This window comes from Clinocottus analis, unplaced genomic scaffold (genome assembly GCF_023055335.1).
Source record: "Clinocottus analis isolate CAN_PGR_092001 unplaced genomic scaffold, fCliAna1.0.p SCAF_7, whole genome shotgun sequence".
NCBI classification, from domain to species: Eukaryota; Metazoa; Chordata; class Actinopteri; order Perciformes; family Cottidae; genus Clinocottus; species Clinocottus analis.
Window position 1 is genome coordinate 4,322,789 of NW_027176229.1, and position 17,782 is coordinate 4,340,570.

General features: G+C 47.5%; 1 protein-coding gene across 1 annotated transcript in view; it reads right to left on the reverse strand.

Moving 5' to 3' along the window:
- Window positions 1-17,241, reverse strand: part of nr6a1a (nuclear receptor subfamily 6, group A, member 1a) — a 72,363-nt gene extending 55,122 nt beyond the window's left edge. Inside the window, exons 1-2 of the mRNA XM_068566710.1 lie at window positions 17,175-17,241; window positions 1,163-1,210 (exon numbers count right to left, since the gene is read on the reverse strand). Coding sequence (XP_068422811.1) covers window positions 1,163-1,210; window positions 17,175-17,241 — 115 coding nt within the window. The remainder of the gene's footprint in view (window positions 1-1,162; window positions 1,211-17,174) is intronic.
- Between the last annotated feature and the right edge of the window lie 541 nt (window positions 17,242-17,782).

The following is a 17,782-nucleotide window of genomic DNA, read 5'->3' on the forward strand; positions in this document are numbered from 1 at the left end:
TGGCTTGTTTTGGTCACTGAATGGGGGTCTCTCAATTCCCACCCCTGTCAGAGCATTTACAAGCCTGAGCCCTGCCTCAGCCCCCCTTGACCCCAGCATCACCCTTGCCCAGTGCGTGCACCGAGGCATCCTGGGAGGAGAACGGGGCCAACAGAGAGAGCGAGTGGCCGCGAGCCCACATCGTCAAGTTTACAACCCAATCAGGCTCGGCCTCATAAATCCACGCCTCCTCCTGCGGCATGCAACAATGCAGGCCATTCACTGTGTGTGCAGGTTTAATAGTTCCTCTCCGGCTTCCATCACTTCTTCGCCAGCAGCCCAGCCCCCGTTCTCCTCTCGCAAGTTTATAATGGGAGCGACGAGAAAGCCCCGGCCGGAGGAGAGCTGCACACAATCAGGTCAGCACAGTCATGGCGAGGTCAGCATTTTCTGAACTGTGTCTGACCTCTGACCCCCCCACGGTGCCACCTGGCACTGCAATGGCAGCCAAGGGAGTCCCGAGTGAACTTCCCCTGAACCTGGAACTTAACATTGGACCATTGCCTCACCCCTGGCCCTTTGCTTCCAGTTTCCTTTGGACCAAGAGTCACACATGTCTGATATGTGTCACATCTGCAGTTTAGGTTTGCATGTAAACCTCGATGCAGCGCTGCGTCCACTTGGAGGTTATGATCTCTGACCACTCACGTCTACAGAATGAGGCTACCCAAAGAGCAGATATAGGACACAGAAATCGTCCTGATATACATATGAAACTTGAGATTTTCCTTTTTACCATCTTGTTTTTAGTTCACACCGTTTCTCTGCTACAGCTGAGGAGCCAGCTGATCCATTCTTGTGGAAGCTTCTCCATCTTTACTGAGTTTATGCTCCCCTCTTGTGGATATGACGTGGAGTTAAAAGCCACTCCATTAAATGACAGCCCTCTACTTCACCACTAGATGGAGCTACTATCTCATGATGGTTTGTATTACCAGCAAGTTAAAGTGGCCCAGGCGGTGGTAAGAACAGGGACAGATGTCTGGCATGACTGTCATATAGTGAGAAGGGAATCCGTGCTAATTCTCAAGTGAAGTCAGTTGAAATGTGCGTCAACGATATCCCTCATTAGCCGGATCCTTCTTTACTTCCTGTCTGAGAATAAATGAGTTTGTGAACTCACCCATGCTGTCGTTCTGTTCAGACTCCAGTGGAAGGTCACTGAAGAAGCCTGGAAAAAAAAGACCGGTCAGCGGTTGGACCTTTTTTTTCCAGAGAAAGACCACTGCAGACAACACTTCAGAGGTCTAAGACGCACATTGTGTGCAACCACGTCTTTTTATTTCAATACAAGAATGCAGACATTTGTCTTTGTAACATTGGATCAGGAACATAAAGAAGCAATGCAGCTGTAAAATAAGTATAAAAGATCTTTTCAACCCAGTAGATGGGGAACCAAAAGAAGTCCTCTTGTTGATTCCAGTTTACATTTCCAGCACATCTGAAGCTACTGTGAAGATTAGGCAGGTTTGTCCGCTCCATGTTAGCGCTGCATTTCTCCGACGTGTCAGTGGGTGAAATGAACAAGAACAAAGGATCCTTACAGAGGCCTGAGACCCACTGGAACCGGGGTTTGGATGCATGTTGGGCTTTGACCAGACAAGAGAATGGAAAGAGGATTTTAGAAACTAGAATAGAGATTGAACTCATATTCTGGTTTGTACCTCACAGCACATGTGGCCTCGTCTCCTGCCGTGTGAGCAAAACATTCTGTCCAACACATGAACTGGACCTACAGCGCAGAATAAACGTGGACCCACATTATTCAGAAAGTAAGTGGACCGTGCTTGTATAGTGCCGTTCAGGTCTTCCGACCACAAAGCGCTTTAACACTGTCATCATTCACCCATTCATACATCAGGCCTTAACCTACCCTTTCATCCATTAATCCAACCATACACTGTAGGCCCGGGAGCAGTCTGGGGTTAAGTGTCCTGCTTAAGGACATTAACTAGTGGGACCCAGGGATCAAACCACCGGTCCTCTGATTGAAAGAGGACTCTGCTCTACCCCTGATCCACAGTGGCCCCTACGAAGCACTGAGTAATTAGTAACGGGACTCAGTTGGACAGGAGAGGAATGTGCCTTACTGCTTAGTGCTCACTAATTGAAGCACTAACTTGGACTACTTTGGACTAAAGTAAAAACTAAAATTCATGGTTAAGGGCGATATACACTCTTGCAACTACAACTCCAGGTGGCCGCGCAGTTGCATCAACGGACTCGTTTTGGTTTATAGTTCCCGCCTTTCCCATACGCCAGGAAAGTAGGCAGCGCAACGACCGTTCGGAGTCGACCTGCACACCGACGTTCACCAATATCTCCCTGCAGTGGAATATTTATCCACTGTGCAGTACAAACTGAATCAATCACAGCATCATACATAAGAGAGGAGGACCACACTGACGGAACCAAATTAGATCTTAAATACAAGGCCTGATATCACGTGACTACGCACGGGGTCCGAGCGTAGCCCCAGAACAATCTGTTGGCTTCATATTGGTTACTTTTCCCCCCCGTCTCGCCTCCATCAGCAGCCTGGCCATCTGTGCGGCCGGCGTCTGGAGACACGGCGTCTACTTCTCACTTACACGGCGCCCGGCCAGCTCCATCACTCATATCCAGACGGGCGCATCAGATCCCCCTATCTGTGTCAGAGTACCACCCTGCCATCAGCAGCTGTAGACCCCTGACCCGACACACGCCAGCTGCCCCCCCTCCCTCCTGCCCCGCAGTCAACAGCAGCATATGTTCTCCCTGGAGCATACACGACACACAGGCTCTGTTCAACACACACGTGCCTCAGTGGCCCTCCCTCCACAGACACACACTTACACCGACGTGTAACACACATCACGCATGCAGACAAGGACGAATGACTGAGACGTCAAAGCTTTTCAAAAGGCCCCAATGAACACATCACTTTTCTTTTACTGATGTAGAAGTAAAGAAGACTTTAAAGCAATGATATAGTCAGTCTTCATAGTGCTTTAATGCTACAGTATGTTCCCCAACTGTCCACTTAGAACAACTCATAGTCTGGCATTATTTGACCAATTTTAAGATGTACATCTCCTCAACAATGGAGGGGAGAGGAATTGAATTTGCATTTAGCGATGAACAAGACTAACGCTGCATTTCCACTCCACTCGGTCCTCTTGTGACGGCTCAGTCCAGCTTCTAAGAGAGCGGTTTTTAATTATCCACGCTAACATTTTGATTAAATCGTGTGAATAATATTCTTTCATCAGTAACCAATCAGAGCATCCCACTGAAGACAAAGTCCCAGCAGTGGGGCCCGAGCAGAGGAAGAGGACGTGGCGGTGTGTAGCGACACGAGCGACTCTATTTGTGCGCTACATGCTAACATGCTGCTGTTTAGCAACTTTGATACAAAAAAATACATTATTAAAAAGGTAAAGCTCTGTGTTTAAAGCCATGTTAGGTCTGTGCTGCAGGCTTACGTTTGTTACATTTCCATTTCCACATGTGTTCTCAGGTTTATACATTCACTTTCTTATATTCCACCTTCGGTGCACTTTTAAATCTCATTAAATCTCATGTGATCTAAGGGCACACATTCATAGATTACAGGTTGAAGTGTTCTTAAGTCATCTGACTTGGTTCCTAGAGGACATTATGAGTCCATCTCTTCTGTCTGACTCACTACAGCAGCTCAAAGTGATGCATTTAATGTCTCCCTCTTGTGAGTCCTTTTTTCCTATCCATGTAATAAACTGCAAGGTTAATGCACAAAATGACACATCCCATAATGTATAGGCAGAGACCTGAAAGTCAAGACTAAACATACACGTTTAAACATTCCCTTTACAGGTACAACACTTCCTGAATGAAACAGTATCCCATAATGTTTCCTGTGTTCATTATCTTGGTTTTTGCTTTTCCCCTCGCAGCTCATTCATGTACTTCATGGTCCCCGTGGTGGAGCCGACGTACGACTGCCACAATCAGATGGAAGAAGAGACGAGGACTAAGTGCCACTTGTTACACGCACACAGCCAAACAAAAGACTTCCATCGGTTTACTTTGCTTTTTAGGTTTAGGCAAGAACAACTTGCATCAGGAGTAGATTGTGGTTTGGCTTCGTACCGGCCCTTTAAATGTTAGTGCCCTCCAGTCTTCCAAGTGTGTGAACTATTTGTAAAGACTTTAAACAAGCGTGACATAATTCATCGCGGTGAACGTTAGGTTTGCTTCTACTTTTATCAAAGCGATGTCTGGGCTGTGTGCTGATGCTCCAACAAGACAAGTTTATAGTGATTGGAACGGCTTTGGAAAGTGCTCAGCTTCCTATTTAAAATGACGCTTCAACAGAAAGCCACGCGGAAGTTAGCGGTCATTCACTCCTCCCGCATATCATTTTCCAATTTTCTCTCCGCTGCTTTCTTGGTCAGCTGGTAATAGTGGCCTTCTGGGATCAGGATTAGGCCTTGTTTTGGTCCCGCTGATAATGGAGCAGCACGAAGAGAAGAATGGAGCTCTCCAGTGTGTGGTCTCTGCTGCTAATCCTCATGACGGTTTATTGACCATTACAGCCCGAGGCCGGGAGGCTCCGGCAGCAGCCCATGCAGCCGGAGCCTGCTCCGTGCGGCCCATTGTGTGCCGACAAAGAAAGGCTGCATCTTTAACCTTTCACCTCAAAAAACCTCCAACGCAATCAGCTCACCATCAGAACAACATCCCAGCTCGTGTCCCCTCTGCCTCCCTCCCTGTGGATGGAAGCGTTGAGCTCCAGCGTTGAGCTCCAGCGTTGAGCTCCAGCGTTGAGCTCCAGCGTTGAGCTCCAGCGTTGAGCTCCAGCGGCTCGCTGCGTCCGAGCCTTGAGCTGCAGTTCCTCTGCTGCTGCTGCTGCCTCAAGGCCGCAGCCAGCCAGGCTGGAGTAGGTAGGCTCTGGAGTCAATGAGGCCGTAAGAAAATATCCACACCAGAGTATCCCAAGCTTTTGTGATAGTGTATTGATTCGCAAAAACACCATTGATTTTTTTATTTATAATCTGCACCGTTTGCAAAGATTGGCGGCAGACAGAGATTGCACAAAACATTACTGGATGAAGTTACAGGGACAATCACAGCAGACACGCAACTAGCTTATTTTGCTTCATTGATTCATTTTATGCTAATTATATATTTTTATTTTCAAATCACAATACATTGAAATGTAATCTTTGTAATTTTTGATAATCACTTCATTTCAGTTTTAAAGCAAATTCCAATAACGAGGATCTGATGCTTTACTTTGTCAGACCGATAGTAAAATAAATATCTTAATTACTTTTGATTGACAGTCGCCTCAGGCCATCGCAGTGAGCTCCGCCCGGCCGCTCGGCTCCAGTGAGAAGACAGACAAGTCAAATAAAGTGTCTGCAACTATTGATTATCAATCAGCAATTTAGCCATTGATTAGGTTTTTGTTTTCAGTTATTGATGTAGTGCAAAGTCACAATTTTGTGCGAAGGCTCGACAGCATGCAGCGCATTCTATTTATAGATCATCAACTTGGATTTGGAATAAATAACCCGGGGAAAAAAAAATCTAAAATATTAACAGTGGCTAAATCTGAAATGATTAGTTGATAATATTGTAAGTTACAGTGTGTGTGTGTGTGTGTGTGTGTGTGTGTGTGTGTGTGTGTGTGTGTGTAGTTCACAGAGTTTGTCATATTTTATTCTGGTTGAGTTAAAACAAGTAAATTAAATCGGAAAATTGTATAAGACTTTTTTTTTTTTACTCCAAGATTTGAAACTAACAGCTGATGTCCCTAAGATGACAGACTGTAAATGTCTCCATATCTCTTACAACACCTTCTCCGTGCTCCCAGTCTCTCCACAAGGCTGTGAGCCACATTCCTACTAGCGGTCCATATGGCCGCACCACCAAGTATTGAAGCGGCTTCATCGCTCATGTACATGCAACAGATACTGAAGTCCCCCAGCCCCTGAAAGCCTCCGACCTGAAGCCATTAGCGCTGCAGGAATGCCGCCCCAAAAACGCAAGCAGCCCTCCATCATCGTCCACCCACGGTCCTGCTCGCCGGTCCCAGATGGCCGGGGTTCTGCACGGCCGACGGAGGCCAACGCCGGCCTGTTATCCGAGTAGCTTGGCCTCTACCTGCAGCCGGCCGGCCCTCATCTCTACAAACCACATCCATCACGTGTCCCTGCTGCGAACAGCGAGGGGACACAGTGACGGAGCCAGAGTCAGTGAACGAGCGCTGGCCAGAGGAAGAACCTGGTTCTTTGAACCTCTGATGCCCCACCGAGTCCCTCACCGAGTCTTCCACCGAGTCCTCCACCGACTCCCCCACCGAGTCCCCCACCGTGTCCTCCACCGTGTCCTCCACCGAGTCCCCCACCGTGTCCCCCACCGTGTCCCCCACCGTGTCCCCCACCGTGTCCCCCACCGTGTCCCCCACCGTGTCCTTCACCGAGTCCCCCACCGAGTCCCGGTTTCTGTGACTAAACCCGTTAACGGCATATTTTATCCCACTTTGACTGAGCTGTCGGAGCTTCAAAATGAGTTTATGAGTTAAGAATTCAATATTAAATTAAATTGTTTAATGTGTTCAAAACTTGGCAGCCTGACTTCAACCTTCTGAACACACTTTATAACTCTTTGACTCCCAGACTGCTTCATGGCAGAGCCGCACATCATTATGAAACTCCTGCTTCATCATCTAGTGCCTCTTTTTCCTGGTTTTTATTTTGGTCTAGTCGTTTGTCAAGTTTTGTGTTGATTATATATTTTTATAATCTTTTTTTTTTAAATGTAGTTTGTCTGTATGTCTAAATATGTTTGCCTAGTATTTTTTTTGTAATGCTGTTTTTGACCTGTGTGATTTCTTCCTCCACCCAAATGGAGGCGAGTGGAATTATGATTGCGTTTCGATTTGCAGAGACAAATGGGAGGAGCTACCATGCAGGTACCACCTGACCATCAGGACTAACTAACATTAGTACACTGATGGGAGGAGCTACATATCAACAATGAGCCTGAACGGTTTGTCTTACAGAAAGCTCTGTGTCGGTGACTCTCATGAACAGTGAAGAAAATGAAAATCAGGGTTCAACATCAATCTTCTCTCCCTACACGTCCCGTCTGTGAAAGCAGACTGGCTGATGCAGTGAGTGACAGCCCAGACGGGAAATGTTCTGTAAGATTACAGTTGTGTGCTACGTGACGTCAGCTTTGCACTCACTCGGCCCTCCCGACTGTAAGATGGATGAGAGGAAGCAGCAGCCACAAGATACATCATTGTGTCCGCTCTCTCTCTCTCTCTCTCTCTCTCTCTCTCTCTCTCTCTGGGAGGTCAGAGCAGAGTTACACCCACCCACTTCCCTCCCGCCTCCCCCATCCAGCAGAGACACCCAAGCATGACAGTAAGGAGTTTCAGTTTGCCTCCGACAGCCTTAAAGGAGCAGATGGGGATATAACCAAGTGGAGTGGGGACCACCTGGCTTTGGGCGGCTGCTGGATAGCCATCTAATGGCTGCTATCGAAGCCTTACTGCTGCTTTATGGGTCAATGTTGCTTCCAGTCGTGGTGTGAATGGCCCGCTGAATGGGAGAGGGGTGCTCCCTCACACTGGCTCTCCAGGTGAACCTTAAAAAAAAAATCAACCACTTGCATGAGCCTCCTCTTCAACAAGTCTGGGTCCTGGTTGGCAGTCTGTCTTGGGCTCCCCGTGGCGGACCGACCTTAAGACGACGCCACCAAAAGCGTTTACATTTGTTCTCATCTCTTTTTCCATCGCTGTAAAGCCAGCGGTCGGATTGCTCTCTAGCAATAGTCCCATCAGCTGGACGCCGTCTTGCGTTCTGACCCTCGCATGTGGGAGCACAGCTGGAGCAACAGCTGCTTTGCTTCGAGCGGGCACAACATGTGGAAACCCTCAGACTGAGCTCCACCAAAGCTAGAGGAGCTCCTCAGGGAGAGTACCCTCTGCTGCCCCTCACGGCCGAACAGATACACAATCTATAGCTATTAAATTACATGCATGTTGACGCCATCACGCTGCATGTTATGCTACAGGCCTACACATGCCAACGAGCCAACAAGCAGGTCTCACACTAACAAAAACCTACTCGACAGCTAACGAGAGTTATTAGGGAACAATCAGTGAGGTTATGGAGGCGCTATACACCTTCATTCAGAAATAGTTCAACAAATTACCCTGGACATTAATGTCTACTTCCCGTCATTTTCCAGAAGATGTGAACCGGTGTTGTGTTAGAAGACTCTCTAAATGCTGGATATTGCGTCTGAAAGCTTGTGAAGGAACTCGAGTGTCTCCCTCTGACCTCTACACCTGACCCTTGACCTCGGTGTGTAACACAGCTCAGCGCCCCGTCTGCTCCGTCCTCCCCGAGGTGCCGCTGAGCAGCGCCGCTCAAGTTCACGGATCTCCGGCAGCTTCACACGGATCACCAGGAAGTGATGGAGACTGGAGCACGTGGTAGAGAGAAGGGTTTTAGACTCGCCAGCACTAAAGTCAACACAATCACATTCAATATATTTATACTGAGATTCAGGTATGTTAAAGCTTTTCTAAGACGCCCTGTGTATGTCTGTGCGTGTCTTTTTGGAGGAATAGAACTCAAAATAAACCCCCAAAGTGTTTGCACATGCAGAACAGACGAAACCAGCCCCACAGCAGGAATAAGATGGACCAATAAACCTAATTTAACCCTTTGAGCTCTGATAGATCCACCTTCAGCAACACATGTTGCTCAGATGTTTTTCAATCCACAGACTGCATCTCTAAAGGAAAAGAGTTCTTCTAGATTTAGGGCAACATAAGATGAGAGGGTCGTATCTCATGCCTGTGGGACGCAGACGTCTCCGACTCAGGATGAAAGAAGGTGTTCATTAGAGCGCTAGAGGGGCTGACACGCAGACACTTCACCGTTTGAGTTTGGAGTATTTCTAGAGGAACAACCAGTCTTCTGGCCACCAAAACGATCAACTGCACACTCTCCACTGAAGGCTACCCACTGGAGTCTGCCAGCAGTACACTGCCCACAGCACACTGCCCACTGAAGGCTGCCTACTGCCGGCTATCCACTGCCCACTGGAGTCTGCCCACAGCACACTGCCCACTGAAGGCTGCCTACTGCCGGCTATCCACCGCACACTGGAGGCTGCACACTGCCCACTGGAGGCTGCACACTGCCCACTGGAGGCTGCACACCGCACACTGGAGGCTGCACACTGCCCACTGAAGGCTGCCTACTGCCAGCTATCCACTGCCCACTGAAGGCTGCCTACTGCCGGCTATCCACTGCCCACTGTAGGCTGCACACCGCACACTGGAGGCTGCACACCGCACACTGGAGGCTACACACCGGACACTGGAGGCTGCACACCGCACACTGGAGGCTGCACACCGCACACTGGAGGCTGCACACCGCACACTGGACACTAGAGGCTGCACACCGCACACTGCCGGCTGTACACTGCCCACTGCCAGCTGCCTACTGCCCACTGGAGGTTGCACACTGCCCACTACCGACTTCCCACTGCCCACTAGAGGTTGCCCACCGCACACTGAAGGCTGCCCACTGCACGCTGCCCAGTGGAGGCTGCTCACTGGACGCAGCAGGCTGCAGCGTGCAGGCAAAGGCTCAGCAGATGGAGGAGCTCCCCCTGGACCTACAAATAGTTCTTTTGAGATTTCTGTCAATAAACAGATTTAACAGCGTGTTAGGAGGATTGTTCCCGTTGGATAGAACCAGACGGACATGAGATTCATTACAGATCACTCTTCAAGTCTCACTCTCAAAGAGAAAGCTAATGTGTACTTCACGGATTCCAACGATAACAAAGTCAAACTGCACTTTGAAAATTTAAAAAAAAAGAAAAAATACAAAAAGTGAGTAACTGATACAGAAGAATATTTGACTTGTTTTGTAGTGACAAAGAGGCCACCATGGGCCAACATACAACCGTCCAATGGAAGTAATGTAACCCTTCCATTTACTAGATATTGGGAAAATACATAGAAAATAATGCACACGATTTAGCATTGGCTTTTTTAAAATCATATTGAAAATCATAAATGTCTCTTTTACTGAAAATATGGTTAATCATTGATGGATGTCTTCAGGGTTATAGCTCAGCCATCTTTTGATTCATGCTACATTGGTGGCCGTGACGCTGCCGTCGGGATCAAACAACGTGCTGAAGGCCACTTTTTACAGCCTCACACTTTCTCAGAGTGTGTTGTGTTAAGCTAATGAATGTATGGCTTTATCTGTGCTAATCCGGGCGGCCGGTCGGGCTGAGGGTCACGCTGTGGTCAGAGGGGCGGGGGCTGCGTCACCGCCACTTGACACGCTCAAAGGAGCAACTTCCCTTTCATCATACCAGGGGTCAGAGTTTTACTGCCTCACAGAGCCGGCCAGCGCACTGCACTGTGCAAGCGGAGGCGTAAAGCAGCCATCTGATAATCATCATCTTACAAAAACTGAAAAACAAAAAGCAGGGCTCGCCACGCTGCCATCATTCAGCCGCATCTCACTGCTCGTTCGTCTCTGACGGGGAGACGAACACCCAAGTCAGACCTGGGTGAAGATTCGTCCAAAAGCGATCGGATCCCTTATAAAATCGAGTGGAAAAACAATGATAAAAGGCTGGAGTAGAGGTACCAACACTTGAACTCATCTGTGATATGTTGGGTAACTATTGCTGACTTTTAAATTCAATCTATAATTTTTAAACATTCGCTGCAAACTGAGAGTCTCTCTTTCCTGTTATTCACCAGCTTAGAAGCCCTCCCTCCCAGTGGACAATGGAGTCCCAGTAAATGTCACCAGTTTACTATGGGGCAGGAGGTTCAACGTGTTTTCTCCCCTGCTCTCACACTACACCAACCATCTCACCATTCTCCATCACCATTGTCAGCACTGTTTTCTCGCTTTTGTTTGTGAGTAGTTGGCGTACTTGTACTCGACTAGCGAACTGTACCACGTCTCTAAAACCCTTTTTATAAGGAACCATGAGCGGCACCATGGTGTCGTTAAACATCATCGACCATGTGCTGATCAACTACTACCGCAGCAGTCCCTTCCCTCCAGCTGGCTGCCCAGTCCGCTCCACACTACAGCGTCAACAGTATTCTCAAGTCAACTGGTCCGAGACCAGTGAAATAAACGTCATCTGATCTCAGTTCCTCTGAACGTCTGCACTCAGACCGACACCAACAACTAGTTGGCCAAACTGAAGATATGGAAGCCATTTTAAGTCACTTTACATTGGCGAGTAATTAAGATACTATGCAGTTTATCAGCTGAATAATAAAAATATAACAAAAAGGAAAAGCTTCATTACAGAAACATACTAATTCTCTGTAGTTTGTGTTGTGGCTCTTGGTGTAAACAGCCGAGCAGCGTGACGCTCCTCACTGAGCTCCCTCCTTTGTGCCGATTCCCTCCACAGATAAATTAGTCATGGACTGTCGGTGAATCATCTCTACTTTCAGAGATCCCCGTTGTTTACAGGTTAAAAAAACAATTCCTCAACATGGCCGCCACCCGGCAACCCTACCTGTCGAGCGCCGCTGGAACCATTATTCATTTCATCAATTGTCAGAAAATCCTAAATGTTACGTGCGTGCAGCTTCTCTTGTGTGCGGGTTTGCTGATTTACATCATCGTAAACTGAACGTCAAACATCCGACTATTTTCCAACATTAAATCAACCGCAGGCGCTCATAGCGAGATGCCCACGACGCCCACAGGCCGACACACACCAACAGAAGTGAGCGAAGGGGAATGTTGGCTCATAACTGCTTGTTTGTGTTTAGCTAATGAGAACAGTAACTCTTTAGCAGATTCCTGTTAAAATGTGCAGCTCTGTGTGTCTTTTCGGTTGACTGCCAAATGACTGCGGTGCCTGCTGATGAGGATGACTGTGCTCCATCTTCAACAGATTCCAATCCAATCAGCGTGGAAGGACCTTTGAATCCATACACCAGGCAAATCACTCAGGAGTTTCATCAAATCCTCCAATACGGTGAATCCTAACAGTGAGGCCTGCGAACAGAAGCTCTGAAATGGAGATAAAGCGTCCCGACTCTTCACACCAAGTTCAGTGTTTTACAGAAGAGCTCGTCCTGCACCCAAATTCAAACTCAGATTGAAGATGTTTAAGGTTTCTGGCTGTGCTACGTGTTGAATATCACAGAGTCGTGATAATCACCAGTGTCACTGTACCAATTGTCCCCAGTGCTTACTGTAACGTCTTTCCTCTTTCAAAATATGCTTTATGGCCGCTCCTCCCCCATCCTGCCTGCAGCTCATTAGCAGCTGTTAGATCCTCCGCTGAGCCAGAGGACATGTCAGAGCCGCCTCACCGCCCGGCCTGTAGCTCATGGATCAAGTGGAGGCTGTAAATACTTTGCTGGGTTACGTGGAGGTCAGCGGAGAGCGGCCATTAATGCTTCAAGAGCAGCATCCCACTGACCTGGTCACCGTTCCCATAGCGCTCACGGCCACCTCCCCCACCTGTCCGTCACAGCCCATGCAACAACAACACCACCACCACCACAAGCACCGCCTCGGGGGAAGAGCGGCGCTCAGTGTAAGAGGGTGGACCTTTAGGGTTTTATCTTTAACAAATATCAACTTAAAAAAAGGTAAATAAAAAGGTCCCGAACACAACACGGCGAACTGCTGAGTTGCCGCAGAGCGTGTCCAGAATCACTCACTACGGACAGGAGAACGTAGAGTGAGCGTCACTGATCGCTCGATAGGTTCATGGGATCCCACAGCGAAGTCTGAGTGTCTGTGTGACAGTGTGCTGGGCCTGGTTGTGGTCTCATAAGACCGGAGGAAGACCTGAAGCTGCTTGTGGGTGCTGCTGTTCTGCCGCTCATCACCTGACCCTCTTTCATTCAGAGCACACGCACGTTGCCTGGAAACGGCAGCATCAGGATGAAGGACACTCAGCCTGTAGACCTCTCAGAGGAGGAGGAGCTTCTGTGGAAATGTCCAGCGTGAACAAGATGAATGCCACCGTGTCCCAATAACAGCAAACAATAAAGACAGCCCCGTACAGAAGTCCTGCTTCAGAGTGAACAGCGCCAGCAGCAGAATTAAGACCCGCTGAAGACACAACAGAGCCGTTCATGTTACCTGCACAGCCCCGTTATGAGGCTCCAGCTGTCCGGGAAATTAAGAAGAAATGCTCCCATGTGACAAAGTGATGGATGACTGGAACAAGAGGAGGTCAAACCATTGAAGACGTTCACATTAAACAGCATCCAGAGACAATTTAAAGGAATGTGATGTGTCTTTAGGCTCCATGCGGACATTTAGTAAGACATTAAAGTGGAATGTGTATTTTATACACGACCTCACAGTGACATGTACGATCTGTTAGACAAACACTGATAGTGCATGACTCTTACCATCACTTTCTGATCGCGCGTGTTCCTTCTTAATATGAGAAAGTTGGTGAAAGCACGAGCCCCTTCACCGTCAGGTCCTCTCACGGTGAAACATAAACTTCAATAACATGTAGTCAACTGGCAAATTTACATAAATAAATTGCCTGAACACCAACAACAGTCACTGAGAACAACTCCAACCTGAACTCATAAACAGCTCTTATATGAAAAGAATACTATTATTCCTTGTTTTATGCACATGTTTAAAGGTATGTGACCTTTAGAGGAGAGGAAACAAAACTAGCTAACCATTTATGGTCAAATGTACACAACCACATATTTTATATTCATAAATATGTTGAAATATTTTTAATAAATGTGTTATCTTGTGAATGTGGGGGGCATATTTCTCTTTATTGGTTAATGTATGCAATAAGGTGAGTCCATGAATCAATCGACTTCAGTAAAACAAATCAAAGTGTGTTTTATTAACATAGAACTCTGAATAGTTTTAAACAAAACCGTCACGTGGAGGTTTTTGGTCATGCGTCATTAGAAGGAAACCTGGGTGATCAATACAGATTAAAATGAGTGCAAATGATCAGAGTGAAGTTGCAGCACAGAGAACACACTTCCAGATCCTCATTCATCAAAAAGCTCTGATGCTGAAACCATCTGCTGCCAGATAAATCACTCTGTTTGAAATGCTAATCAGCTGAGAGGAATGTTCTTCAATCTGCTCTGATTATCTTGGAATAGGTGGAGACCCAACATTCACACCCCTGTTTCACAATCCAGATTATTTCCTTCAGTTTCCAATTGATTTTATTGAGGAAAAGAGTCCGGCCACTCACTGCCGATCACTGAATCAAAGAAACACAAACTGTTGCCAAATGGCTTTTACGAATGCAACATTCATATTCAGTGTTATTAAACGAAACCCTCGTCGAGATATTCTACACTCGGCTGGAATTACTGGATCACTCAGACCTTCAGCCGCCTTTTTCTCACTTTCACTTCGTATAAACGGGAATCCAAACACTGGATGAAAATGACTGAAAGCAGCAGTTAGTTAGTGTGTCTGTTGAAGAGTTCAACCAGAAGAAGACCAACACCTCAACACCTCCCTGCTTTAAACACAAAGAGTTTGATTTGATAGTTTTCTGTAAATCATTTCTGCTCCAGCTATCTGTGTGTGTGTATGTGTGTGTGTGTAAGTATATGTGTATGTTGACACAGATCTAGTGATAGTAGAGGGAGTCAAGTTAAAGAAAACAGGACATGATGGATCACATCTGCCTGCAGGGCCCCTCCTCCTCCTCTACTGTACTCCTCCGGGCTCATCATTCAGGCGTCACGGCGGGGGGTTTGGCATCCTGTCCCTGCCCCGCCCACCGCCAGCCGTCCCCGTCGCCCCGAGGGAGAGGACAGACCCCCGGCCGGCGCGGGGCTGACAAAGCCCTTTCTTTCAGCCGGTCGGCCTGCAAACCCCCGAGGCCCAACCGAGGAGCCACACATGCAGGACTCCTCCAGCCAACATGGCTCCTTCTTCCTGCACCTTCTTCTCACTTCAATTACATTCAGGCACACTTCACTGAGCACAGAGTGGAGGTGGGTGGGGGAGAAGTGGGGGGGGGTTCCTCGTCAATTCAAAGATCAATCCAAATTGAGTTCTTTAAATGTGTTTCATCGGAGAGCTGGAAGGAGGGAGGAAAGGAGGGAAGGAGGGAGGCTGCTTTGTTTCCCCTGGAACAATGTGAGCCGACAGCTTTAACAGTCAACACTTCTCCCCAGTCAGTGATGGGTTAACCAGCTGGGTTCAACATCTGCAGCATCTGTTGTTCCTGCGCGGCTGCAGCGAACGCTTTTATTCGTCATCGTCAGCGGCAGACGACTTCTCAGCTGGAATGTTCTCTGCATCTCAACTGGAATCGCCTCCACTATCGTGTTTGTGAAGGGAATCTTGCTTTTGACAAGAGAGATCCTGCTGACGCCACTATGAGCAGCAGGACGACTCGAGGCGCTTTGAAATCAATTCATCAGTTTGATTTGTTGTTTTTTTTAAGGTATGATGTGAATGTTTGCTATTTTACCTCCTGTGACACAAAACTACACGTGTTTGAGGTTTAATTGAGACATTTTCAGACCAAACCACAAGCTGATAATCTAGAAAATGTTGCACAGATTAATAGACAGTGAAAGTTTAGCTGCCTTTTTGTTTTAATCCAAAACCAAACAACGTGCAGTTTACAGTCACACAAACACAAAACCTCATGTGATGCAGAACATCTCAACTTAATTTAATAAATTATGATGAGATTATGATAATGAATTGATTATGAGAACTGCTGACATACTTCTGATTTAAATGACTCTTCAGCTCTACTTTTCTAAAAGGCCTTCCTCAGGCTCATTTGACTGTTCATTATTACATTGTGAGAGTCTCTATTTTTTTTTTTTTACAATAAATGTATTCATAACAATGTTTTAATGAAAAAGCCAAAAAAAAAATGCTCAGTTTGCAAATTACTCTAAAATAAACTAAAAATGTAATCCCATCAAGATGACAAAACATTTTCAAAACACATTCACGTTCATACCATTAGGATATTCGTTATGTATCAAGTTACTTATGCTTTTATTTAGTATTATTTTTATTACATTCTGAGATGACAGAAAGATAAATGAATGAATAAAGATTTTGGAAACAATGTCAAGCTTTTTATTTAAGTGTTCTTCTTTCCCCCCTTAAATGATGTAATAGTTAGAATTTGCTTCTGAATTACCAGATCAGACTAATCCATCACATGTTGATGCAGCCAATCTCTTATAATTAGGCCCATGACGTCACCATCAGTGTGCTCAGAGCATGCAGAGTTAAAGGAATTTTAATGCTGGAAATGTCAATAAATCTTCGAGTGGGGGGGTGGGGGGGGGGGGGTGAACTGGCGCCTGTGACCACATGCTGCAAGGCATTGTGGGCCTTAGTTTGGGCAACATTGAACATATGCAAACTGAAAGGGAAGAGGGCTTTATCCCTCCAGTGCCATGTCCAGAGGAATCTGAGCCCTAACCAGCACCCCTCACCTCCCATCCCTCCATCCCGTGAAGCAGCACCGGGTCCCGGGGACTGAAGCCTCGCGGCTCCAGCAACTTCGCCAAGTTCAAAAGTTCACCTTTTACGACCTCCGAGCCTCGCTGCCACCTCCAAATAAAAACATTCCGACCTCTGTTCCCAGCGAGCCACGCACACACGCACACGCACACGCACACACACACACACACACACACACACACACACATACACACACAGCTCAAGAAGCAAGCAAACAATCCATCTTCCCTGAAGCAAAGCTCGGGAACAAGCCCCCTTTTCCCACCTGGTCGCAGACCGTCCCCGCGTGCCCTCCACCTGCGGAGGTCCAGCCTTCCTCCCCGCAGGTAAGGCAGGGACAGGTCCCCGCTGAGTCACCTCCAGGTCCCCGTCTCCGGCTTCATCCCCCACCCCCCACCCCCCTCCACACACACTCCCCGGCTTCATTCCCCGCACGCTGCCCGTCAGGGCTCGGAGAGTCAGGAGGCGGGTCTGAAGTGCTCCTGCAGCGGCTGCGAAGTGCTCGTGCAGCGGGGATGGATGCGCTGCCGGGCGCTGCTCCCCGTGGAGGTGAGGGAGGTGCGCGGTGTGTGCGTGTGGACATGCACGAGCATGCTCAGGGTCGTGTTTGCTTACCGTTAACGGACTTGGTGTTGTTTCTCTCCGGGAAGTCGAACCCATTCGCCCTCTTCTCAATCTCCATCCCCCTGCATGGGCTGATCCCGAGTCAGCCCGGCGAAGAGACCTGGGGATGTGGATGTGAGCTGACAGCCGCGGCGGTGATGGGGTCTGAACGAGGGAGCTGGCTTTGTCCGCGTCACTGCTCGGACCTCCGTCCCATGATTGAGCCTCCTGCTTCCAGTCAGCGGGGAATAACTGGATCCACACCCCCAGGGGTGGTGCGTTCAGGAACCGTGCAAAGTGTGGAGGATAATGGTCTCCTTCCATCCGAGGAGAAGAAGTAACCAGACCAAATAATAATAATAATAATGCATTTGATTTGTATTGCGTTTTGAAAGGTACTCAGAGACACTTTACAGAAACCATAAAAGCAATAGCAATATAAACAAGATGAGATGATCAGAATCAGCACTGATTGTTGTTATTATATTTATACAAAACACCGACTAACAATAAACACAATTATGGGAAATAAACAAACAACAGTCATGAACAAAACACACATAGCCAGCATCACAGGTTAAAAACTGATTTAAATCTGATTGTGTAACTTCTGAATGAAG